The sequence below is a fragment of the Neovison vison genome, chromosome 6 (genome assembly GCF_020171115.1).
Source record: "Neovison vison isolate M4711 chromosome 6, ASM_NN_V1, whole genome shotgun sequence".
Taxonomy (NCBI): domain Eukaryota; kingdom Metazoa; phylum Chordata; class Mammalia; order Carnivora; family Mustelidae; genus Neogale; species Neogale vison.
In genome coordinates this window covers 158,206,683-158,233,385 of record NC_058096.1, presented here as the reverse complement: position 1 = coordinate 158,233,385, position 26,703 = coordinate 158,206,683, and the positions used below count along the sequence as shown (strand labels likewise).

Here is a 26,703-nt window from a genome sequence, read left to right as displayed (position 1 = left end):
TAACCCTGAAAATTAGTAATTAAAGGGAAAGAATTGTGCATTTATTCTCCCTTCAGCAACAGTTTGGTAGAGGCCTACTTGTGCCAGGCACTGGCCTCGGTACTGAAGTTTTGTCAGCTAAACAAAATAAACTCTGACCCTTGTGGATCTTGTCTGGGACCCCTTGGCATGCAACTATATTTCAAGGTAACTGAATAGTCCTGTTATTAAGGAAAAGTTCTACTTTCCAGAAGAACTCAGCTCATAAGTGTAGAAGAAGTGATAGAGTTAGAAAGACAACTATACTGTAAATCCTAATGAATGAATGGGGTCCAGAAGACAGTGACTAGTGGACCAAAGCCATCAGTTAACAGACTGGAAGGGAGCCTGACAGAGACAGGATGGAGCCCCAGCCCCAGCCCCACTGACCAGTCCTAGAATTACTAGAAATGGGCAGACCATGGGTTGTGATCGTGCTGTGAGGCAGCAGAAACCTCACACTACCCTATTTCCACCATTCTAGCCACAGCATTCCAACCTGAATCAAATCAAGCCTTTGGGGCACCAGGGTGGCTCAGTCAGTTAAGCACCTGCCTTCAGCTCAGGTTGAAGGTCATGGTCCCAGAGTCCTGTGATGAAGCCCCATGTCAGGCTCCCTTCATATCGGGGAGCCTGCTTCTCCCTCTCTGTCTCCCAGCTGATCCCCCTGCTTGTGCGTGTGCGCTTTTTGTTAGTAAATAAATAAATAAATAAAATCTTCAAAAAAAAATTTAGAAAATCAAGCCTTTAGCATGAACTTCAAGACTAAATAAAATAAGGGAGATAGGGGCGCCTGGGTGGCTCAGTGGATTAAGCCGCTGCCTTCGGCTCAGGTCATGATCTCAGTGTCCTGGGATCGAGCCCTGCATCGGGCTCTTTGCTTGGCGGGAGCCTGCTTCTCTCTCTCTCTCTCTCTGCCTGACTCTCCGCCTGCTTGTGATCTCTCTCTGTCAAATAAATAAATAAAATCTTTAAAAAAAATAAAATAAAATAAAATATGGGAGATAGACGAACACATTACAAGAAAGAAGACAGATCAATGCATCCTGTGGGACAGTCTGTACAGCAGCAGACCTGGCTTCTTCAACAAGACAAGGGCATGAGGAAATGCGGAGCAGACAGAGGGACTCCTCTGGATTAAATGAAATTTAAGAGACACAACAACCAAATACAGTGTGTGGACTTTGCTTGGATCCTGAGTTGAGGAAACTGTCTATAAAAAGTCCATTTTGAGAAAAATTGGGGAAAACTGAATATGGACTAGGCATTAGTTTTTGTCAAAGAATTAATTTGCTATGATGATAGTATTATAATTATATATGACAATGTTCTTTGTTTTCAGAGATGAAATAAGAACCTCAGTGCTAACTGAGGTATCTAGGTGGTGTGGTACAGCAACCATATCAGTCATGATCCTGGAGTCCTGGGATCTAGTCCCGCATTGGGCTCCCTGCTCAGCAGGGGTCTGTTTCTCTCTCTGACTTCCCCACTTTCATGCTCACTCTCTCTCATTCTCTCTCTCTCTCAAATAAATAAATAAAATCTCTAAAAAAAAAGAATTTAAGTCGATAAAAGGCATAATAGAGGCCTTAGAAATTGACTTTATATTGATAACAGATTTGATGTACAATGAAGAGGGTTAACTATTAAACAAAGTATAAAAATATTCAACTCAAGGATATGGGAAAAATAATCAAAGGGAGAAAAAGAATAAGAAAAATAGGAAGAATGAATTAAAGAAAGTAAAAGCAAAAATCAATGAATTAGAAAATAGAATCATTTTATGGGATACTTAATAGAATAACACTGATAAAACACAAATTCTTTGAAATTCATTGAAAAGAATAAGAAAATAAAAATCTGTAATGAGGCTAATTAAGAAAAAGAGAAAGCCCAAAATTTAGGAATGAGACAGGGAATATAACAGAAGTACAGAGGAGATAAAATAAAAATGTTATGAACAACGCAATAGATGTGAAACCCTTAATTTAATGGGTTTATTTTTTTAATGTCTCTTTACATAAGAGAAATTGAAAAATTGTAAAACAAAAACAAAAACCTTACCTAAATGGCTACTTACCCAAAGGATACAAAAACCCTCCCTAAGTGGCTACTTACCCTAAGTGGCTAGTTACCCGAAGGGCCACATGCACCCACCCCAACATTTATAGCAGCAATGCCCACAATAGCCATACTATGGAAAGAGCCCAGATGTCTATCGATAGATGAATGGATAAAGAAGATGTGGGGTGTGTGTGTGTGTGTGTGTGTGTGTGTGTGTGATGGAGTATTACTCAGCCATCAAGAAAACCAAAATCTTGTCATTTGAAATGACATGGATGGAATACTAGGCCCAATAAATCATCCAGAAAAAGAAAAATACTACATGATTTCACTCATAGGTGGAACTTAAGAAACAAAACAGATGAACACAGGACAAGAGAAGGGAAAGTAAAATAAGATGAAAATAGAGAGGGTGGCAAACCATAAGAGACACTGACTCTAGGAAATAAACTGAGGGTTGCTGGAGGGGAGGTGGGTGGGGGGATGGGGTAACTGGGGTGATGGGCATTAAGGAGGGCACGTGATGTCATATGCATCTGATGAATCACTAAATTCTACCCCTGAAACTAATAATACACTATATGTTAATTGAATTTAAAGCATTTTTATAAACTACCTAAGGGGCACCAGTACCATTCTTTTCAATTTTTTTCAAACCCTCTAGAAACAAGTATTGTACACTACTTAAACTGTTTCAGAATACTCATCAATATACAAAAATTTTAATAATTTTGTTGTATTTCCAATGTAACAATATCTTAAAGAATTCTAGATTCCCAAAGGATTTCTGTGTAAGTGCTAAGATGATACCCTGTCTCAGCCATTGCTAGCCAGAGCCAAAGGCCAAGACTGTGAGGACTCTGGGGTCCCCCACCTGGCAAACAGACAGTTCCTTGAAAGGAATGGAGGCAAAGAGCCAATCTGGCAATGGCAGAATGGTAGAATGGGAAAAGCACAGGAACAGGAAATAGACTCCACCATGGACCTGCTGTGTAATTCAGAATAACCTTAGCCACCTCCCTGGGACCCAATTTCTCAACCTGTAAAGGAGCTGGAGTAAATGATCTTTCTATGGACTCTTGAATATTCAGTTCTATAAATTCTCATTCAGAAGAGTCAATGAGCTGATGACAGGAGGTAATAAACTATTGGAATGACTTTAAATATCAGTGGCTGCTAACCACTGAGAGATACAATGGGCAACTTTTGGTGCATCTTGCCCAGCCCAAATCCCCTTGTAGAGGCTCCCTCTTCAACCCACCTCAAGTGCAGGACTGGGCCTAGAGCCGCATCTTATAGACCCCTTCAGAGAAAAACATCTCTACAATCACAACAAACATATTCCCCCATTATAAAAACTTATACATACATACACACACACACACACACACACACACATACATGCAGTGGAAGCTGGTGTTGTTCAAAGATAACAAAGCAGGTGTGCAAGAAGGGCATAGACAAGACCCACGGAGGTAGGAAATTTATTTGGTTTAGGAATCTGAGTCTCTGGTGCCCAGACCAGTGCCTGGCACTAGTAGGCTTTCATTTAGTGAGTGTCAAATGACACCGGATCTGATTCCTCTACTTGGTTTCCATGAGATACTCGTGTATTTCTCTAATCATTCTTTTATTTGTTTCCCAGTAAGCTAGTACAAGTTGGTTTCTTATAACCAGAAAGCCCCACCAAATTTATTAGGGGCCCCTCCCCTTCACAGCCACCACTCACTTCACTATGGGTGAACACACCTGGCCTCAGGGAAGACATCACCAGCCTGCACTGTCACAAGTCCTGCCCAAGAATGTGGAACCGACATATTAGGAGACTGGGTCAGGGGTCAGTGGCTCTGGAGTGGGGTGGTGATAGACAGCCAGGGAGATGCACAAAGGCTGGCTGGCAAAGTTGTTAAGACAGCTCAGGCAGTTAAGAGTCTGCCTTCAGCTCAGGTCAGGATCCCAGCATCCTGGGATAGAGCCCTGTGTCAGGCTTCCTGCTCAGCAGGGAGCCTGCTTCTCCCTCTCTGCTCCCGCTGCTTGTGCTCCACTCTCTCTCTCTGCAATAAATAAATAAAAACTTTTTAAAAGTTCAGGGAGAGAAGTTAACAATAGTGGCTCTGAGAGAACCTCATATTCTTTAAAGTCCTTTCTCCCCTCCCCTGCTTAATTACAGTAAATTTCTCCTCCCACTAGTCAAAACCAAACGGCAACCTCTATGAGATGATGAAATGCTCATTATCTTGATTGTGGTGACTTTCATGCATGTGTCTTTAAACTGTGCAGTTTATTGTACTTTAATTACATATTGATAAAGTAAAAAATGTGGAAAGAGCTCAAGTCAAATCTTTCCGTTTACAATAATCAGTAATATATCAATAACGGCACAATGTTTAAGGAGGCCCTTTGTCACAAGGGTGCTATTTTGGAACGTGCTGAATATCAGCACATTTTAAAAAGTATTTTTATTTATTTATTTGGCAGACTGAGATCACAAGTAGGCAGAGAGAGAGAGGAGGAAGCAGGCTCCCCACTGAGCGGAGAACCTAATGCCGGACTCGATCCCAGACCTGAGCTGAAGGCAGAGGCTTTAACCCCCAGAGCCACCCACGCACCCCATATCATTACTTCTTTATTTATTCCAGGGCCTTCTCACCGAACCCCCCCCCCAACCAGCTCCCTCCTATCCCTCAAGGAAGTGAACATGTAACAGCAAATAGTAAGTTGTAGGAGGAGTCAGGTTGGTGAACTCTAATTCATAATCAACAGAACTAAAATGCAAGACTTTACACATTTTAATTTTTCAGGGAGTCTTTACATTTTAATCTTATTCTCTAAATCCCTCCAAAGAGTTCCAATTTACTTTACACTCTTAAGATTCTTTTTACACTAATCATAGGGCAAATTTGCCTCTTATTCCCTACAGTAATCGATTTAACACAAACCAGTGTTATGGTTTGTTAAAATTACCTATATAGATAACAACCACTTTAAGGACAAGGTCAAATCATTTATGTTGATACCCCAACTCACCAGCGGTGTCCAGTACAGTAACTAGGGATAGGGAAAGGGACTGAAGGATACGACGGAAGACAGGGTAGGAAGAAAAAGGGTTATGTGGGGGTGTAGCTCGATCACGCAGGGTTTTGTAGATCACACCGGATTTTATTCTAATACTAAGCCATTGGAGGATTTTGAGCAGAGGACTGGCATGGTCTGATTTATATTTTTACACTAGGGATCAGTCTGATTGCTGAGTAATTACAGTAAAGTATGGAAGCTGGGTGTATGCCAGAGTTCACTGACAGACAGATACAGAAATGTTTATAGCAATTTTATTCATAATAACCACAAACTGGAAACAACCAAAATCTCCATCAATGGTAGAATGGATTTATCAATCGCAGTACAATGGAATACTGGCAGACGTAAAAAATGCTTCTACATGCAACATGGTTGAGTCACACAGTACTGAACAACAGACACAAGAGCACAGAGAATCATCACATTTACATGAAGCTTTAAAAAGACAAAAGTAAGCTCTGGTGTAAGGATCCGAAGAGTGTATCTGTGTGCAGGAGGGACATGAGGGTATCTGCTGGGTGCTAGAAATGCTTTCTTGATCTGGGTGATCAAGGTGATCCAGGGTGTATATAAAAATCCACTGAGGCATACATTTAATATTTACACACTTTACTGAATATGTTACCTCAATAAAAAATATTTTTAAAGAAATCAGGTAAATGGAGAGATATAACCATGTGTTTATCTAGTGTCGTCTTCCAAGTATTCCTGGTTTTCTTCTGAGGCACATGGAAGGATTACAGTCTTCCTGGAACTTTGGTGTGACCATGAGATTTGTTTCGGGCAGTGAAAGTGCTTTACAGGCCTGTAAGTGATTTGCTGCATTTTTTTTTTTTTTCATTTCCCCAAATGAGCACCCACACCGTACATGGTATCTCATTAACTTGAGTCCCAAAATGGTAACAACTTTAAGCAGGGATCGGTGAGCATTTTCTGTGGGGTCACACAGCAAATTATTATAGACTCTGTGCGTCATACACACTCTTTCTCACAGCTATTCCATTCTGCCATTATAGAGCAAAAGCAGTCACAGACATAAATTAAGTGGGCAAGGCTATCTTCCAATAAAACTTTATTTATAGAAACAGGCAGCAGGATGGATTTTGCCTGTGGACTGTAGTTTGTTGACCCCTGACCCCCGTCAAGCCAAGTTCCTGGCCAAGTTGCAAGAGAAGAGTTCCCGAGGCATTGAGCTTTTGCTGTTGTTACTGTATGACAATCTCGCCTATCCTGATACAGAAATTGGCTCCATTTTAAAAAAACTCAACATACTACATTCTGGCTTAGTTGGTAGGCATTCAGGAAATTTCTATTGGAGGATGGAAGAAATAACTTATGGGGACAACTCATGTTATGGAGCGGTGAAACGATCTCTTGGGAAAGCCTGGAAGGCACAGAATCTATCCTTTACTGAAGTGGGAGTGGGGAAAAGTAAAACAAAACGTCTTATGGTTGTTGTGGCTGCATTTGATGAAATGTGTTAGAAAGAGATGATCTCAGAATTCATCAATTTGCAAGCAGAAAAGAAAGGGGTAGAATTCACAAATTTGAGTACGTATTGGACAGGATGAAACCACTTCTCAATTATGAAAAGATAAAAATGAGAACTTCTTTAATCTAGATGATTAAAGAAACCCATTAAAACCCAATTTTGCAGCAAGGATCACTGGATGACTATCACACCTACTGTTAAGATTTCTGGATAAGTTAATGTGCCTCAGACCAAAAGTCCAATTTAGTGTAACACTGGTTAATCCCTCAAATTGGACAAAATGGCTCAAGGAAAAAGACTATGGGTATAGTTCTTCCACGAATCCCAAAAGCTGGTTACCCAGAAATTAAGTTCAGAGGCACGTGAACAAGCCAGCAAAGAAATACAGCACATCTAGGAAGTACACCTTGACTACATGTCATTTTTGGGTCATCTTCCTTAGAAAATTGATAAGGACATCTTTAGGCAAGAAAAGCAAGAGAACTGCGTATCTAGGAATCAGGAAGACAGAGCCATTCCTCTAATATTTTATTAAATTTACTTACTTTTAAATCCCAGAAGAGCCAGAAATCATCTGTAAAGGAAAGTAGCAAGTAAATAGTATGCCATTTTCTTCTAGGATTAATATTTTACAAAAGGAAAATGAGTATTTTAAATGGCACTATCTTTTTCTGATACTAAGTGTAACTTTTTAATTACAAAAATATTGTTTTAGTCCACTAAATAGTTGACCACTGTTTTTCATCTAGGTTCTTTTGGAAGTCTACCTTTGGAAGTTAGGAAAAAAAAAAAAAGAAAAAAAAACCCACAAAGAAATGAAATTAAGACTTCTAAGTAAAGGAGGTAAAGACTTACTATTCCATAGATTTACGTAAGTACACCTGGGTTTGAATCCTGGCTTTACTACTTACATTTACCAGGGAAAATTGCAATCTAAGTTCGTTTCCGCAACATTCACATAATAAATATTTGAGCCACATGCCAAGCACTGAGCTAAATTCTGGGAATACAAGTCCCTAGTCACAAAGAACTTAGTTTCATTTCTTAATTCATAATATGTGAATAACAATTACCCAACAAGCAGTCTAAGGCAGGAAGACCTCGGTGAAGGTCAAATAAGACTATGAATGGGCTTCAAAGATCATAAAACACTACACACATATTTATTCATCCAAACATTTATTGGAATGCCAGGCATTGTGCTAAGCACTACAGACAGAATAACTAGCAAGGCACAGTCCCTGCCCTGGTAAAGCGTAATTACAGTCTAGCAGTGATCGGTAAGTAGTAGCAACGAAATGTGCCAAGTGTATGGCTGGGAAAGGAAAAGGGCATTTAGAGAGTGCACAGTGGGGGCAGCTAGTCTAGAGGGCATCAGTGAAGATTTCCTAGAGGAAGTGGTATTTAAACTGAGACCTCAAAGATAAACAGAAATTGTATCTTATCCTATGCCATGGTGAAAGCAGTGGAGAGAGATGACCAAGTATGTCTTGGAACCATCTGGCTGCAGCATTAAAAAAATGCCAGAGAAAAAAACAGAGAAAAAGAGACTAACAAGGATGCTGTTGCTACAGTTTAGGTTGGCTGATGGCCTGAAATAGAATGGTAGCACTGGAAAAGTGAGAAAAACTTGAGACAGTAGACCTAACACAAAGGTTTTCACAAGTGGATATGATGAAGGTCATGGATAGATTAGTTTTTGGCTTGGGCTACGGCAACTGGTAGCAGCAGTGCCATCTACTGAAAGAGGCAACAGAAGAAGAGCAGGTTTGGCGGCAAGATCAATGACATGCTATGGAGTCCATGAGACAGCAGAGTGACTTAAGTTGGCAGTTAGATAGATACATGTATTAGGAAAGGCCTAGAAAGGAGACAGAATGTGGGAGTCATTTGCGTACAGATGGTAAATGAAGCCATGGACAGGGATGAGAGCAGCTAAGACGATGTAGAAAATAGCTCTACAACAGAATTTTGAAATCAAAAGAACACAAACATGTAAGGGAAAGGGGTGCACCTACGAAGCAGACTGAGAAAGCATACCTGCAGAGAGATCTACCCCCTGAAGCCAACATATGTAAGCACTTCAAGGAAGAGCAGTCAGTGGTGTCAAAGAGGGTAAGAATGCTGACAAGGATCTCGCTGGGTAGAGCAGTTGGGGTGGCACTGAGAGACTGGGAATACAGACAAATCTTTTAAGAAAACTACTAGGAAAGGGAGATATAGGGACACAGTGTTTTTAAAAAATAGTACTTATTTTAACTATATTCACTAATACGACAGGACCAGTAACAACTATTTTGTAAATAATAATAAAAAAAAAATTTAAAGACTGCCATGCAGTTACAGAATTACTTAATACAGAAAACAGTAATATACACACATTTTTCTTTTTTACAAACAAGACTAATTTATAGCAAATTCGCTATTATTTAGGGTCAGTTTTAAATCCTTAGCTTTTATCTCCTCCCAACTCAGTGATTACATGAGGCAAACTAGTTTTATTACCTTAAGCAAAATATATAGTGGAACTTCACAAAATGTACAAGACTTCAGTATTTTAAGGAACTAGGGTAGGAAAGCAGAAGGAGGTCCTCCAAACATTTTTTCAAAAAAGCACTTGCCATGAAAGAGAAAACACCAACTGCTGGCAAATTACCGGTAGATTGGTGGGGGGGGGGTTGGGTTTCCATTGTTGTTTTTCCACATATTTAAGCTTACTCCCTGTTCACTGAAAATCTCAACTTGACCATTCTCGATTACTAGCTTGTTAATACTTGCTTTTCTGCACTAATTCCGTTTAACAGAATAGAGTCTTTTCGTCTGGTTTAATACAAGCTACTGACTTAAAATGCTACTGAGCTACCAGAATCTATCAAGGCCTTTACCTCACCTTACCAGTCAAACCTGCAACACTGGAATGAGTCTACCCTATGGAGTAGTGTCAGTCTGCCTGACTTGGCCTTTCTCATTCTGCTTCTACCGGTAATTTGCCCTGTCCCTCGGAATAAAATAATCTACAACAGGGGATCTACTGGCACTTTAGGAAGGCTAATATTCCATTGTGCCCAGCTGTCCTATGCACTGCGGGGGGGCGAGGGGAGGCAGGGGAGGGGGAGATGTTCTTCATGCTTAAATGCCAGCAGAATCCCCCCAGGTAAGTCCAACGACCAAAAATGTCCCGTTTTCTAACAACCTCTGGAAAGAGAGCTTACTGCTTCTGGTGGAGAACCACTGACACCACTATGGTTCCTGAGCTCTCATGGCATCTCTTTTGATTGCTCGGGCATCAGTTCCTTCTAAATTGTTGGTTATATCCTTGTTCCATGAATTTGCTAGATTAGTGACCAAGAATAACGTGTTACAATGTTAAGACAGGACTTTAGCACAAGTTTGCAAACTGTACTTGAGAGGACCTCTAAGTTGGGTCCCGCTTTTATATCATTTTATATATTTGGCTTTACTGTACGATTTCCTTTCATGGTTAACCTAAGTTTGAAAAGTACTGTTTTTGCACAAAGCTAATGTCTCACTAGAAATATGGAATTACTACAATCTGTTAATAAAGCTGCTTCTTGAGAATTAAATATTTCTACTTGTGCGCTATCTTACATATAGAATGTGTGGGACAGTTTTAAATTCTATAATAAAGCCACTTCCAGCAGCTAACACAATCTGACATCATATCACTTTAAAATAAGACATCATATCACTTTAAAATAAAGGGATTCCTTTAAACGGGATTTCTTTATAAAGCAGGAACACCCGTGCATAAGCTAAAATATCTCACACCTCCTGATCCTGGAGGGCAATAATCTTATTCTGTCATCCTTTTTTTTGAAAGGATTAAACTTCTGTCTGGAGTAGAATAAAGAATTACTAATGGGAAACCATTAAGATTCTATACTTACCGCAGTCCTTTAATAGGCAATCTGATAAAACAGCACCCAACTGTGAAAAATTCAGGGGAGACCCCCAATAGCTGGATAGTCTGATCTCCAAAATGCAGGAAGCCTTCTAAACCAGCAATTTAAAAATAATTCTTACTCCTTTGACTAAAATTTTGTATGATTATTTTTTTCTACTAGTAATAATATCGCTAGGGCAGGTTGTGGGGGGGGTGTGAAAGGAGATCTGTCAGTATTGATTTCAGACTCAGAAAAGATTAAAAAAAATAGTCTTCAACATTTTGATAGACAAAATACCTCCACTGTATGTTCTTCCTTCTCAGAAACTTCTGAACTTCCTGAGTTTCTGCAAACTGGCTCAAACATACATTTAAGGAGTTGATAACTTCAGACCATATGTATCAGAATTTAAACACTTTGTTAAAATAAAACCTAAAATTTCTTTAAAATATCTGAAAACAGACTTCTAATTCAACTCACATTATCAGTACTGAACTTCTTTAAAAACAATTATATCATAAAAGCAAAAGACAATGACTCTGTCATTAAATTAAATTTTAAAAAAAGGTGTTTGCATGTCTCAGTCCCATGCTGCCTCTTGAGATGATAAAAACATCTGTCAGAAGAATCTGAATCGTGATCAATTTGGATGAATAAACTTGGTGCTTTGACACAATCCAAATTAGTTAACTTGAAAAATCGGACAAATGTTTGCTTTTAGAATGAGATTCTCTTTTGACTGTCTCGATGTTGTACTACCAAGGCTTATGGATTGGATTCATTTCTTCCTCTCACAAGGTCATCCCAGTGCGGCTCTATTTCAGTTGTGGCAATCCTAAACAGGGCGTGGAGATGCTCATCTGTCAATGGCTGGCTCAAAGTGTGTTGGTTTCGAGTCAAATATGAAAAAGCCTTTTCACAGATTTCGTTACTATCAAACAAGGATGCCACCTTACAGGCAACCCCTTTGATAATTGGGTAAGATTCAGCAGACAATCCAGCATAGAACTGCCCCAAGTCTTTGACTCTGTATTCATTCCAAAGGTTAGTATTCGCCTGAAGTTTTGTTAGCTCCACTCTTACTGAAATAGGCGCATATTCAGGTTTAAAGTTAAAAGGATTTGCGAAAAGTTCTAAGTCCTTTTTAATGAACCTGAGGTCCTTGAAATGTCTCTCAAACTCTTTCTGAAGGCGACAGATCACCACTTGATACCTATCAGGATCAAATATTTTTTGATCTTCTTTAAGATGCTGTTTAAGCTCATCAACAACTTCTCTGAAGGCAGCAAAGTGTGTTAGATTTTTTTCCTCAATATGTCTCTGCAGTAAATTCAGCTTCACTTCAAAGGTACAGATATGGTCAAAGGCAGCAGCAGCAAAGACTTTACTGACTCTCAATAGTTCACTGAGTTCTCGAAGGTGGTCCATAATATCCACCAAGAAGCCAAAGTCACACAGCCACTGCTTGTCTGTGAAATGGACTGTTGTCGCCCCTATTGAAACTAAGAACGCTTCTATCTCTTTTCGCAGGGAAAATATTAATTTTAAAGTTTTCCCTCTTCTAAGCCAATTGTTCAGACATCGTCCATTAACCCTTTCGCCATGCTCTGATTCAGATTCGGTTAGTAAGGCCTGAAATTCCGGGCGCCTAACGCCTCTGGTCTTAATTAAAACTATCCATTCTGATATAGTATTTATGATCTGATTAACGTCTACATCGTAGGAGCTCAAGAGTTCCAAGTGCAGAAATCCTGAATAATGGATAACATTCCAACAGTTGGGGCTTACAGCCTTTTCCCTCATGTAGGACACTAGCCCTGAGTTCTCACCAATCATCCTCAGAGTGTGGGTCGTGGTTAGGCCAACCATTCGCTGCAAGCTAAGCCCTGCTGTTTGCAGGGCCTCAAGGATTGCCGCCATAAGGGCACCAACACTGAAGTGACGAGTCAGGTTGATAATGGTCAGAAGCTCTTCCTGCACCTCCAAGTCCTGGCCCACGCCGCGGACAAAGACCAGGAGATAGTTCTCATAGGCCACAAAGGCCTGGTCGTCCAAGGCAAGGGAATAGGCTTTAAAGTCCTTGGCTCTGTCAAAGAGCTGACTGCGTAGATTCTTGTTAATGTTCAGGACCCTCTGCCGCGTGACCTCTGGCGATAAATCAAGGCCATCCAGAACGCTTACGTGTTCGGGCAGGACATCCCTCAGCATCACCTCCATGCACTGGTACACAAAGTCCCCCTCACCCCAGCCGCGACCCTTCAAGGCCAAGAGGCGGGCGAGCCCGAGGCCTGCACGAGCAGCTCTCTCCTCGGGAGTAAGCGGGACGACCACGGGCAAGTCGCCCTGCCGCAGACGCTCCACTAGGGCCGCGCGCTCGCCCTCCGCCACATACCGCTCGTAGTAGTCGTGCTCGGCCTCGTAGTGGCGCCGGACGTCGCGTTCGCGGGTGGCTACGACGAGGCGGCGACAGACCAGGCACAGGGCCCCTTCGCCCTCCGGAGGCTCCACCACCAAGTAACGCTGGGTCCACTCGGCCCGGAACACCCGAGATTCATCGACTTCCATTTTGCTCCTCTTGGGCGTCATCCACATCCTACTTCAGGCCACAAGAACAGGGCCGACCCCGGGAGGCCGCAAGGAGAGGGGAGGAGCAGGAGCAGGAGCAAGCACCTCCTCCGCTCTGCGCCAAATCACCCCAGTAGGGGGACACCAACCTCCGGCTACGCCACCTGCGTTCCTATTGGCTGGAGATTTCGTATTCCCTAGCCCAAGGAAGAGCCAATGGGAAGCGCGGGCAGTGCGCAGGCGCATACCCTACTAACCAGTGGCCTGAAGCCGTGCGCTAGGGAGGGACCAAGAGACCCAGGAACCCGAGGACTTAAGAAACTTGACTGGCATCCAGCTGCCCAATCAATAGCTCTCTGGTTCTGAAGCCGCTGCTGCGAGAAGGTGGGACAAGACCGGTAAACAGAGAGGGTGGAAATACGTAGGCACGAAGCCCCGAGGTGATTGGCTGAAGGCACTTCCGGTGAGCGTCTCGACTTGACTTAGGCTCCTGTGGCGCCAAAATGTCGCTTGTAGCGGGGGTTATTCGGCGGTTGGACGAGACAGTGGTGAACCGCATCGCGGCAGGGGAAGTTATCCAGCGGCCCGCTAATGCCATCAAGGAGATGATTGAGAACTGGTAGGGAGGGAGTGGAGCAGGGCTTCCTTATCTGCCACGATTTAACAGGCCCCTCTTCAGGATGGCGCGCGGACACGCCTCCCTGCCCCTGGCGGAGGCGTGTACAGCGCATGCCCACGGCGCGGAAGGCCTCGGGGTCCTTTCTATTCCTTGCCCGAGTACTGCCAGTTTTTGAGCGCTCTCGCGAGACTTTAGTAGGCTTTTTGGAGGGGGGGGCTCCAAGTAGAGGGCTACATTGTATTGTTGAGCGGCGCCATTAGTTGAGGGAACTGTTTTTAGAATTACATGTACAGAATGTACAAAATTTTAAATGCATAAACATTTTCGGGGGGACCGTCCCCATTCGTTCTTCAGAGGATGCCGTGTTATGCGTGTTAACGTATCTTGCATATTCCAAAAATAACCCATGCACATTCAAGAGTACACTTTGATTTTTATTCCAGATTGTCGAGATTTTAGACCGGCCGATGGACTTCGGGTTTAACCTATGATTGCCCTATTGCCAACGTAGGGTTTTCCTCCCCTTTGCCTTTTTTTGGTGGGCGGGGGTGTCAGTCACATTGAGGATACCTGATTTCATGAGGGTATCCCGTGGATGCTGAAGTTTATAAGTGTCACACAGTGTGGAGGGAAGACTTAAAAACCTGGAAAGAAAGGTGGGAGTAAACTATAAACTTTAGAAAGACATGCTCACGATGTACCTAAGCATTACCTTCGAGTTTAAATCAATTGTTGTTCATAAAATAAATTCGCGAAAAGAACAAAATGACCCAGCGAAGAGTGGTGGGTTGGTAAGGAGGCTGATTGTGAAAACATAATAAGCAACCACTCAGGGTAATGGGACTGAAGGAACGGTGCAGAAAGGATCGCTGAGGGACAGGAACAGAACTAGGAGAAAAGCAGGAGCTGGGAACCTGGGAAGGGCTTCTCCTTTCCCCCCATTGTAAAGGCTGGCTTTTGTTTCTACAATGTTAGAATTCACCAACAGAACAACCTGGGCCTGTTACGGTAATGAGCCAGACTACTGCACAACCAAACGGAAACATGTTAGCTAAGTGGTTTATAATAAGTTCTAAGAGCAGGGATTTGTGTGGAGTCCAGTTATGCTCTTTTTAATATGTAAATCAAGATGTCTAATACAACTTCAAGGGTTTCTGAGAAAGGTCTTTAGTATTGAGTAACTTACTGTCTTATTTTTGAAGAAAGAATTTTCTGTGTGAGGGTCCGATTACTTTTCTTTTTCATGCAGCGATAGGCAGAATTTGTTTTCTTTAGCCCCTGCTCTCGGTGATGGTTGGCTACTCTTTGAAAAGACAAAAGGTTTCTTGGCTTCTCAAAGAACTTTCTGCATTGCCTTTTTTCTTTCTGTCTTTGTTTTCCCCTGCAAAATGTATTTTCTTTTTTTTTTTTTTTAAGATTTTTATTTATTTATTTCGACAGAGAGAGATCACAAGTAGGCAGAGAGGCAGGCAGAGAGAGAGGGGGAAGCAGGCTCCCCGCGGAGCAGAGAGCCCGACGCGGGGCTCGATCCCAGGACCCCGGGATCATGACCTGAGCCGAAGGCAGAGGCTTTAACCCACTGAGCCACCCAGGCGCCCCCAAAATGTATTTTCTTAAAAGGGAGTAAAAAGTAGAAAAACACATAATTTTTTTGAAACGGCATCTTATTAGGGTCACTTGGGAACCTGAGATTGAATATAATTGAATAAATGGCAAAATTAGTTGAGAAGAGAGTAAGAAATAGGCATGTAGTAAAAGGATCCTACTTTTAACTTCACTTTCTTTCCCTGAGGAACAGAAATAAAGTGTTGAATGTCTTATTGGAAATGATGATTGCCCCCTCCTGCCTCTCTCTTTCCCCTCTCTCACACAGCATGTGAACTTGTTACAGTGTAGTCACAGAGCCTGTAGAACAGAGGAAAAACACACTAATCAGACAGTCTTGTATTTCTCTGGAATTTGTTCTTATACTTTGGCTCATATTAAAATATGTACATTAGAATAGTTGCAGAGTAATAAAATTTTTTTCGTTTTAATTTGCCAGTTTAGATGCAAAATCCACCAGTATCCAAGTGGTTGTTAAAGAGGGAGGCCTCAAGTTAATTCAGATCCAAGACAATGGCACTGGGATCAGGGTAAGTAAAACCTCAGAGGAGCAGGCTGTTCGTGTGCTTTGTGGTATATACCTACAGGGAGTGACAGAGCCTTTCCCTGTTTGGGAAACTGAGCATTTGTGGATGGGATTTTTAACTGAAATATTCAATACCAGCGATAAATATATATTGAGTACTATTCTAAGCTGGACACTGGTTCAGGAAAATAAGGTCAAGGAGAGAGTTGCTTAAAGGTGCTTAAAAGATGAAAGTTCTGGGCAGACAGAACATGCAAAGACCATGAAATGGAAGCCCGCTTGACTTCTTTAAGGACCAGCAGGGAGCCAGTGTGTCTCTAACAGAGTGAGGGAATAGAAGAATAACAGAAGATGAGTTACGTAGGACCTTATGGGCCTTTCTAAAATCTTTGGCTTTTACTCTGAATAGGGTAGGATGCTATTAAAGGGTTTTGAGCAAAGAAATGACATGGTTTGAAGAGGTTTATAGGAACCTATTTGTCTAGAATATGGAAAACAAACTGTAGCAGGACAGGACAGAGGCAGTGAGAGGGCCCTTGGAGCAATCCAGGAGAGGGGTGACCATGCCTTGGACTAGTTTAGTTGCAGTAGAGAAGCAAGAAACAGTGAGATTCTGCATTGATTACAAAAACAGAGCTTTCAGAATTTGCTGATGCATGGTGTAAGAGAAAGAGGAGTCCAGAATGATTTCAAGGTTTTGGCCCGTGCAAATGGAAGAGTTGCCGCTTAGTGATGGGAAAGCCTATGGAAGAAACTCATTTGGGGGCATATCAGAAAATCATTTGGGCATGGTAACCTTGAGACGGCTCTTATTTGAGTTAGCCTATGAGTCTGGAGGGCAGCAGACTGGAGATAAAAATTTAGTGTATTGCATTTTGATGGTAGTAAAAACCATGAGACTCCCATGAAAAGGTGCTGAATGTCACAGGTCACTAAGGAAATAGGAATAAAAGCAACGACCTACCATTTGACACCTATTAGGATGGCTGTTACAAAAACAGTAAAATAAAATAACAAGTGTTATAAAGGATACAGAAAAATTAGAACACAAGTGCATTTGCTGGTGGGAATGTAAATTGTGTGGCCAATGTGGAAAATAGTATGGTGATTCTTAAAAAAATTAAACTGAATTACCATGCAGTTCAGCAAAACTTGTGAGTATATACTCCAAACAATTGAAAGCAAGGTCTTGAAGACATTTGTCCCCCCATGTTCATAGCAGCATATTTACAATAGTCAAAAGCTGGAAGTAACCCAGGGTTCCATAGATGAGTAGATTTTAAAATGTGATGTATACACATAATGGAATATTATTCAGCCTAAAGAGGATTGAAATTCAGACACAGGCTGCAATATGCATGAACCTTGAAGACATTACATTAAGTAAAATACCCATTCGCAAAAAGACAAATACTCTACGATTCCTCGCCTAGGAGGTTCCTAGAGTAGTCCCATTCATACAAGGTAGAATGCTGGTTGCAAGGGGTTTGGGGAAGGGGTGGATGAAGAATTATCATTTAATGGGGACCGAGTTTCAGTTTGGAAGGATGAAAGAGTTCTGGAGATGGATAGTGGTGATGTTGCACACCGTGCAAATGTATTTATGGCCACAGAACTGTACATTAAAAGTGGTAAAGTTTGTTATGTACACTTTACTATAATTAAATGCCTCTATAGATTTTTAATAAAGAAGTTTTCTAATAATAATGATTTTTATAAATTCATGTGGCTGGGAGAACTAACTCATCAAGAGAGTGAGTGTAGGAGCAACTGGGTGGCTCAGTGGGTTAAGCCGCTGCCTTCGGCTCAGGTCATGATCTCAGGGTCCTGGGATCAAGCCCCACATCGGGCTCTCTGCTCAGCAGGGAGCCTGCTTCCTCCTCTCTCTCTCTCTGCCTGCCTCTCTGCCTACTTGTGATCTCTGTCTGTCAAATAAATAAATAAATAAGTAAGAAAGTGAGTGTAGACAGTAAAGAGGTCCAAGGCTGTAGTCCTGGGTTGCTCCACTGACAGAGATGAGGCGGAACCAGCAAATGCAGAGAGATGTGACTCGTGAGAGAGAAGGGACACCGGGACAGTGTGGCATTTCTGATTCCATATGAGGAAGTTATTGCTGATTTCAAAACTCCTCTCCTGAAAGGGGTTTCTTCTTGGATTCAGTCAAGAAAAGGGAAATTTAAAAATTGGAAAAAAGGAGTAGCATAATTATTTACTTATTTTTTGGTATCTTCTAGAAGGAAGATCTGGACATTGTGTGTGAGAGGTTCACTACAAGTAAACTGCAGTCCTTTGAGGATTTAGCTAGTATTTCTACCTATGGCTTTCGGGGTGAGGTAAGCTAAAGATCAAAGGAATGTGTAAAATATCCTTCTGTGATGACATTTCTGCCATTTGTCAACTTTTGTTTCTCAACAGAGGTAAATAAGTTCTGATTCTTTTTACTTGTTAAGTATGTGCAAATCAAACAAAATTAAAATTCATTTTCCAAAACCAAGGATTATTCATAAATACTTAATATACTGAAAACTATTTTATTTACAGATACAATTCCCCTCCCTCCTGCGCAGATGTTAGGTAGGTATTTTCTGATGGAGAATGAAACACCACCCCCAAAGTTTATTTTGTCAAATTATCAAATATGAATCTGATTAATACTTACTAAGTGCAAGTGGTGGAAAAATATAGGAGGTGAGGGAGCATGGTAAATAATACAGAGATTAGGAAACGACATGATAAAAGTCTTGTTTGTTTCCTTCAACAAATAAACTGCAAGGAAGAAAAGAGGAGGGAACAAAAACCTATAGGTTATAAGAGGCGTGGGGCGCCTGAATGCCTCAGTTGGTTAAGTGTCTGACTCTTGATTGCAGTTCAGGTCATGATCTTAAGTTTGTGAGATCGAGTCCCATCTTGAGCTCTGCACTGGGCATGGAGTCTGCTTAAGAGTCCCTCTCCATTCTCCTTCTGTCTCCCTCCACCCCACTCCTGTCACACTCTCTCTTGCTCTCTCTCTAAAGAAAAAAGAGGCTTAAAATGCATATGAACCAGCTCCAATGTATACCTCTTACTTGGATCCTGATTTGAGCAGACTGTAAAAAAAATTTTTTTGAGACAGATATTTGAACACATGGGTCAATTGATAGTATTAAGAAGAAATTGTTGGGGGACACCTCGGTGGCTCAGTTGGTTAGGCGGCTACCTTTGGCTCAGGTCATGATCCCAGAATCCTGGGATCGAGTCCTGCATCAGGCTTCTTGCTCAGCCGGGAGCCTGCTTCTCTCTCTCCCTCTGCCTGCTATTTCCCCTGCTTGTGCTCTCTCTCTCTCTCTCAAATTTGTCAAATAAATAAATAAAATCTTTAAAAAAAAAAAAAAGGAAATTGTTGGGATGCCTGGGTGGCTCAGTGGGTTAAGCAGCTGCCTTCAGCTCAGGTCACAATCCCCAGGTCCTGGGATCAAGCCCCACAGTGGGCTTTCTGCTGCTTCTCCCTCTATCGTTTGTGCTGTCTCTTGAGCATGCGCTTTCTCAAATAATTAATTAATTAATCAATCAATCTTTTAGAATTATTTATTTATTTATTTTTAAAAGATTTTATTTATTTATTTGACAGATAGAGATCACAAGTAGGCAGACAAGTAGGCAGACAAGCAGGCAGAGAGAGAGGAGGAAGCAGGCTCCCCACTGAGCAGAGAGCCCGATGCGGGGCTCGATCCCAGAACCCTGAGATCATGACCTGAGCCGAATGCAGAGGCTTAACCCACTGAGCCACCCAGGTGCCCCAATAAATAAATAATTTTTTTTTTTTAAATTGTGGATTTTCTTGTATAAAAAATAGTATGATGTTTTTTGGAGGAGTCCTTTTAAAATATATGTGGGAATATTTGTGAATAAAATTATGTGATGCATGGGAGGAATATACAATATAAAAAGTGGTTAAAAACATTTTAAGACTAAAACAGGATCTTATCATTTTATGACATACGCTGTGGATATCTTTTCATTGGGAAAAAAGATATATATATATATATATATATATATATATTCCTATGTAATTTTTAGTACTTCTATCTTACCCTATCATATGAATATACTGTGTTTATTTAAATGATTTCCTATTGAACATTTATGCGTTTTGTCATTTTCTTGGTGAATATGCATATGTTCATATATAGTGTATTTTGTTCAATTACTGTCTCAGGGTCAATTTATAGACATAACATTCATGGGGAGCCTGGATGGCTCATTCGGTAAAGTATCTGAGACTTCATTTTGGCTTAGGCCATGATCTTGGGGCTCTGGAATTGAGTATGTACTGTATATATTTAATGTCCTTCTTATACAGGTCTCAAAATCATTTTACATTTCTAATTATGAACATTAGGTCAGTCACATAAACTAGGGAAATCCAGCTAGGACCTGGTAATCTTTGAGCCTAGGCCATGTTCCTTATTAATGAACTGAACCTGCCACAGGCAGAGTTCACTACCTTCGGAGATGCTTTCACAGACCCCCATCACAGTGGCTGGTTACATTTTTATATTCTGTGATGTCCTTCTTGTGGAAGGAGAAACAGGTTCCAGTGGGCTAGGAAACCAGTCTTACTTACAAGGGGAGAAAAATGTTCATTTTTTAAAACTTTTTTTATCTTAATTAGATCATTTTAAATTTATATTTCTAAATTTACATTTCTAACCCTATAAGAGTTTACAGAAAACAGTTTTTTTTTTTTTTAAGATTTTGTTTATTTATTTGACAGAGAGAGAGATCCCAAGTAGGCAGAGAGGCAGGCAGAGAGAGAGGGGGAAGCAGGCTCCCCGCTGAGCAGAGATCCCGATGTGGGACTCAATCCCAGGACCCCGGGATCATGACCTGAGCCAAAGGCAGAGGCTTTAACCCACTGAGCCACCCAGGTGCCCCAACAGAAAACAGTTTTGTGCATGTGTGCAACATTATGTATTTGGAGTGCCCCCATTCCTGAAGGTAAGTTTTCAAAATTATTGGGAGGCAGATCATTGAGAATAATACTGAGCATGCCTTTAATTCTGTTGCCTGAATGCACTTGCTGCTAACACATTAATAATCTGGTGTGTTTCTTTCCAACAACGTGGATGGAGCTAGAGGGTATTATGCTAAGTAAAGTAAGTCAGTCAGAGAAAGACAGATACTATATGATTTCACTTATATGTGAAATTTAAGGAACAAAACAAGCAAAAGGGGGTGCGTGGGTGGCTCAGTGGATGAAAGCCTCTGCCTTCAGCTCAGGTCATGATCCCAGGGTTCTGGGATCGAGCCCCTCATCGGGCTCTCTGCTCGGCAGAGAGCCTGCTTCCCTTCCTCTCTCTCTGTGTGTGCCTCTTTGCCTACTTGTGATCTCTGTCTATCAAATAAATAAAATCTTAAAAAAAAAAAAAAACAAGCAAAGGGGGGAAAAAGAGACAAACCAAACAGCAGACTCTTAACTATAGAAAACAAATTGATGGTTATCAGAGGTGAGGCGGTGGAGAGCAATGGGTGGAACAGGTGAGGGAGATTAAGAGTACACTTACTGTGATGAGCACTGAGTAATGTGTAGAATTATTGAATCACTGTATTATATACCTGAAATTAACTTATGTAACAGTGTATGTTAACTATACTGGATTTATTTTTTTCTTTTTTTTAAATTTAGTTATTTGAGAAAGTGTGCACACATGTACACATAGGAGCAGAGGAGGAGCAGAGAGAGAGAGATAATCTCGAGCAGACTCCCTGCTGAACTCGGAACCCTATATGAGACTCACAACCCTTGAGATCATGATCTGAGCCAATTATCAAGAGTGGAACACAACTGACTGAGCCACCCAGATACCCCAACTATACTGGATTTAAAATAAATTTTAAAAAATAACTCTGTTGTGTTTCCTTTTGGACTTTTTTTCATATTTATTTTTCCCTTGTTCTGATAATATGCTACAAATTCATTTTTTTTTTTTACAAATTCAATTTGATATCCTTTTTCTTTAAGATGTCATGAAAGTGAGTGAGCGAAATGCCTATTGTTGCCATTTGCTAATACAAAATGGAAGGGGTAATTTAGATGACCTTTCTCTTTAATGAGGTGACAGTGGGTGACAGCAATGTTTATCTTTCATTCCATTTTGTTTTCTTCCTTAGGCTTTGGCAAGCATCAGCCACGTGGCTCATGTTACTATTACGACCAAAACAGCTGATGCAAAGTGCGCGTACAGGTATGGCACAGTCTGCTTTTACTCGTATTCATTCTGAAGCATGCTTTATGCCTGGATCTCAAGTGACCCTATCTAAACACCAATGTAATCTTTTTTGACCAAGATCTTGGTTAAATTTTCTTCCCTCTCTACGGACTAGTTGATAATCCACAGGGATGATTATTGGGTAATAATCTTATTCATGGATTCTTAACACATCTTAAGATGTGACATGTAAGTCCTTGTAAGCTCTATTACACAGATGTATTCTAAGTAGGTGGTAGATGTAGGTATTATTCTGGCCCTGTGCCCTTTAGTAGGATGTTACTTTGTCTGATGACAGGGCTGTGGCTGGATGCTGGAGGCTCAAGTTTCCTTGGCTGGCTCGAGAGCCCCTGGCTCCCTGCCCCACATGCTTATCTGAGCTGGCTTGCCCTTCCATTGGGGGCAGGCAGGGGGCAATGCGGTGCCAGCTTTCTCTTGTGCTGCCACAGTATTCAGAGGCTGACAGACAGCCTTGGAACAGAATAAAAATAGCATTTGAGGAATCAGAGTTATACCTCTGTTGTTTTTGTTTATTTTTTTGTTTTGTTTTTTAAGATTTTATGTATTTATTTGACAGACAGCGAGAGAGGGAACACAAACAGTGGTAGTGGGAGAGGGAGAAGCAGGCTTCCTGCTGAGCAGGGAGCCCAATGCGGGGCTCGATCCCAGGACCTTGAGATCATGACCTGAGCTGAAGGCAGATGCTTAACTACTAAGCCACCCAGGTGCTCCTACACCTCTGTTTTTATAAGCCCTGGCCATTTACTAGTGGAAGACAAGTAGGAGTACCTTAAAAAAGAATTTTTTTAAATCATGCGGACTGTCCATAAATTAATATGGAAAATAGCTCCAACAGTGGCGGGCTGCCTGTTTATCAGTCCTCAGCAGACACACCTGTAATGTAATGGAACAGGGAGCATTCCAGAATATACAGTGCTGTTGCTGGGTGAGTTTGATGCTGTGTGAATTTTACTTGCCCTAGGATCTGGGTGTGCTGGTTGGGTCAGAATTCCTTCCTGCAAAACGGGGAGATACTTGTGAATTAATGTCTCCCTAAATGGCCTGGGACACAAATTCTGTTCCTTCATCGCCAAGGTTATATTATGCTCCTGTTCCGTACCTCCAGTGGCTCCCCTTCCATGGTGATATGAAATCCAGAGCCATTCCTAAACAGACCACCCCCACATGCACTATGCTCTCCATCCACCTTTCCAGCCTCTTCTCTCCACAAATTCCCAGCTGCCAGGTGTTCCAAAGCTTCTGTGCTTTTCTGTTTTTCTCTGCCTCAAAGGTCTTTTGTGTTTTCTCCCTGAAACTCTTCCTCCCTAGAGCCTTGTCATCTTTTCTGTGATGCTTTCACTCCCCTCCCCGGCCCCCAGCTGAAAGTTTGCTTCTCTAGATCACGTAGCACAACATCCTGCACTTTAGGAAAAAGTGTGTCCCCTAGATTGAGAGCTCTCCAGGGCTTTCTTTGTTACCAAGGCCTCTGCGGGCCTATCATTTGGTAACCCTTCCATAAATGATTACGTAATTATAAAAAAAAATTTGTTGTCATGGTAGGCAATGGCAAAACTATTGCTTTTAGCTCAAAACTCAGGAACTAAAAAGCAACATTTGCTAGAACAATAGGGATTTTTTTTGTATCCAATTGGAATGATAATGGAATCATAGAAAAAGAGGAAAATGGTAATTAAAACAGTAGAGAGCATGGCTGTACCTTATTGTTTGATATAATTTCTTTTTATACTCTTTGGATTGATATTCTGTGCCTCTTGGACATTAATAATAGTCTCTTATATTTTCTCTTAAGAGCAAATTACTCAGATGGAAAGCTGAAAGCTCCTCCTAAACCATGTGCAGGCAATCAGGGGACCCAGATCACAGTAAGTATGGCACAAGGAGTATGAATTGTTGAAAAAGAGCTTTGTAGAAATTCTGTCATAAAGAATAAAATCATCTCAAAAAAAATTGTCTTGAGTTTTCAAAGTAATAATAAAATGAATCTTTGCTATTTAGTAGAAACAAAGACATTTCTCTCTAAACAAGAGGACTGATGATGGCTTTAATGGCATGGTAGCCTGTGTGCACTCCGTCCATCTTTTTCAAAAGCTGGGAGATTCTTTCACTGGGATGGCAGAAATCAGTGCAAGGTAGTTGGCATTGAAATGACCTTTAAACTTGGCTCCAAAAGACGTGTGAGTTAGAGTCTCAGCCTGGTCACTCAGTGGTATGTGCCCAGAGGCAAGTTGTTTAGTTTCACTTTATCTCACTTCTCCCATCTCTCAAATGGAATAAAGAATATCTCTGCCCACTTAGTGTTTGATAATATGGTTGTATCATTAATCAGAAAAAATCTAGTATGCTGCCTTATTTCTAAGGTGCCATGTTTGCTCTCCTCCCATTGTGTGATCCAACAAAGCATCCCACTGTCATGATATGCATCACACCTCTCATACCTCCAGCTCCAGTTAGAGCACTGAAGGCTGTAACCCTTGCCTTGATAAGATGGGGTAAGATGGGCAGGAGGCAGAAGTGAACGTTAAGTGCATATTAAGACAGATCCAGTACACAGGGTGACCAGGGTGTGATTTCCAAGAAGCCCAAATGATCTCAGACATTTTTATAAGAACTCTTAGTTTGGAAAATATTCTTAGATGCCATGTGATAATATAATTATTGGTAAATTTACATGTTTGCCACCACTGAATCGCGTAATATCCTGGGTAAGACTGTGCTTTATTGGTCTTTGTATTCCCAGCACAGAGCAAAGAGCCTGACCTAGAGATAGCCCTCAGTACCTATTTGAGAAATCAGTGAATGAATATGGGAAGCAGGAAAAATATCCTTTATTTCCTTTGTTAAGGCTAACTTATCTCTTGTCCTCTCCCCCAATCAGTGCTTTGAACTGTACTGTTGGTAAGTATAGTTGTATTCTCTGCTAGCCAGCTTTAGGTAGACAGCTTGGGTCTTTATTTCCATGTATTTCTGTGAATTTACAAGAGAAAATCAATTTCATTTCAGGTGGAAGACCTTTTTTACAACATATCCACAAGGAGGAAAGCTTTAAAAAATGCAAGTGAAGAGTATGGGAAAATTTTGGAAGTTGTTGGCAGGTACAGTCCAAAATCTGAGAGTGGTTCTTTGCCATCTCTCACTGAAGGAATGTGCGCCAGTGCTTAATCTGAGAACAGTTGGTTGAGCTAGGTGGAAAACCGCACATTATATTCTAGCATATGGATTGTTTCTGGTCAAGCTTTAGTCACTAGTTCTGGGCTTTCTCTCATCTCCCTGGGAGAGCAGTTGGTCTCTCTCCATTGGCAAGTATTTTGTGGTGGAAAGCAAAACACATAGACTCCCAACTAACTTGAACCCAAAAGAAATTTATCGGAAGGCTTAGAGTGGCAAGAAATGTCAGCACCTGCTCCGTGGAGAGGATGAAGACCAGGCTGGCTTTGGGGATTAGATAGTAGCCCTGCTACAGTTGTTTTCATTCTTTCCTGACTCTACTCAAGAGTCTGTTTCCTGGGAGAGTGCATCTGATTGGCATGGCTTGGGTCCCCCGTCATGTGCCTCTTTTCTATGGGGAGAATCCCTGATTGGCAGTCTCGGGTAAATCAGGTGGAATTGGGAAGAGGTAGTTTCCCAAAGAAAGACTAGGGCCTGTTAAAAGAAGGAGAAAGGATTCAGGGCCAGTGAAAATAACATTATGTCCATTGTTCAGTGGATTCAGCATGGGCTCTCTAAGCCTGCACATCCTGGAGTGATAGCAGAGATCTATTAACTATTTTTCAGTATTTCTGAAAACTCCAAAATGAATAAAACATTTGTTCCTTATAAAGTGGAACAGACTTCTACATTAAGTTTCTTTGCTTTTCCTTGGAGTTGTATAAAGCAGCATCAGAATATTAATTATCTCTTGAAATAAAGGAGTTCTAGTTGGCTTTTTGGTTCTAGGTATAGTCAAGTGAATTCATAACTGTTAGCCGAATGAATGCATTTTGCTAGACACAATTCTTCAGTTCATGGGGCCCATGAGGGAGGAGTAATAAATAAATAATAGTCAACTGAGAAAAGACTGGGAGATGCTGAAACAGGGCCTGGGGCTAAAAAAGAAGTGGGTAAGGAGGGGGTGTCTTGAGGGGCTCTGAGAGAGAATAGAAGAGTTCAGGAGTTGTAAAGCGTAGGTTCTTGAGATGCAAGCTGCCCCTAGTGGGTTTGTGAAAGTAGAACAGTAGGCAAGGAAGAGATTGTATTGAAATATCATTGAGTCTAGTCAGAACTAAAAAAGCAAAAAACTCTATTTTTGTTTGATTCTCCCACATTTAGCATTGCTATCTCCATTAAGTCTGTGTTGGCTTATTTTCCTGTGGGTAAAATATGATATATGGAGATATTTGTTTAAATCATGTCATGTTATTTAACCAGTAGGGAGTTCTGTGTTATATTGTGCTTTTGGCCACTCTGCTTACTGTTTTGATGTCTTTTCTTTGACAGGTATTCAATACACAATTCAGGCATTAGTTTCTCAGTTAAAAAAGTAAGTGGTTGGTTTATAAGTGATGGTTTGTATTTTTAAAAAGGGT

The 26,703-nt window shown here is 41.2% G+C and overlaps 2 protein-coding genes across 5 annotated transcripts in view; one reads left to right on the top strand and one right to left on the bottom strand.

Annotated features, from left to right (window-relative positions):
• Positions 1–5,397: 5,397 nt before the first annotated feature.
• On the bottom strand, positions 5,398–13,262 carry EPM2AIP1 (EPM2A interacting protein 1). 2 transcript variants are annotated; one of them, XM_044252728.1, is made up of 2 exons: positions 10,561–13,262; positions 5,398–7,226 (listed from the first exon to the last, which is right to left on the bottom strand). In XM_044252728.1, the coding sequence occupies exon 1, from the start codon at positions 13,147–13,149 to the stop codon at positions 11,323–11,325; it is 1,827 nt and encodes a 608-aa protein (XP_044108663.1). In that variant the 5' UTR covers positions 13,150–13,262; the 3' UTR covers positions 5,398–7,226; positions 10,561–11,322. The 2 variants fall into 2 exon arrangements, with proteins under 2 accessions (XP_044108663.1, XP_044108662.1); XM_044252727.1 differs by lacking the exon at positions 5,398–7,226 and adding an exon at positions 7,815–9,984.
• Positions 13,263–13,596: 334 nt separating this feature from the next.
• Positions 13,597–26,703, top strand: part of MLH1 (mutL homolog 1) — a 58,195-nt gene continuing 45,088 nt past the window's right edge. For 2 of the 3 annotated variants that reach the window (XM_044252704.1, XM_044252705.1), the window contains exons 1-7: positions 13,597–13,741; positions 15,786–15,876; positions 18,107–18,205; positions 22,023–22,096; positions 23,931–24,003; positions 25,142–25,233; positions 26,615–26,657. In XM_044252704.1, the coding sequence (XP_044108639.1) occupies positions 13,626–13,741; positions 15,786–15,876; positions 18,107–18,205; positions 22,023–22,096; positions 23,931–24,003; positions 25,142–25,233; positions 26,615–26,657 (588 nt within the window). In that variant the 5' untranslated portion in view covers positions 13,597–13,625. Of the gene's footprint in view, positions 13,742–13,926; positions 13,936–15,785; positions 15,877–18,106; positions 18,206–22,022; positions 22,097–23,930; positions 24,004–25,141; positions 25,234–26,614; positions 26,658–26,703 lie in introns of those variants that run through there. The other variant, XM_044252706.1, reaches the window with a different exon arrangement.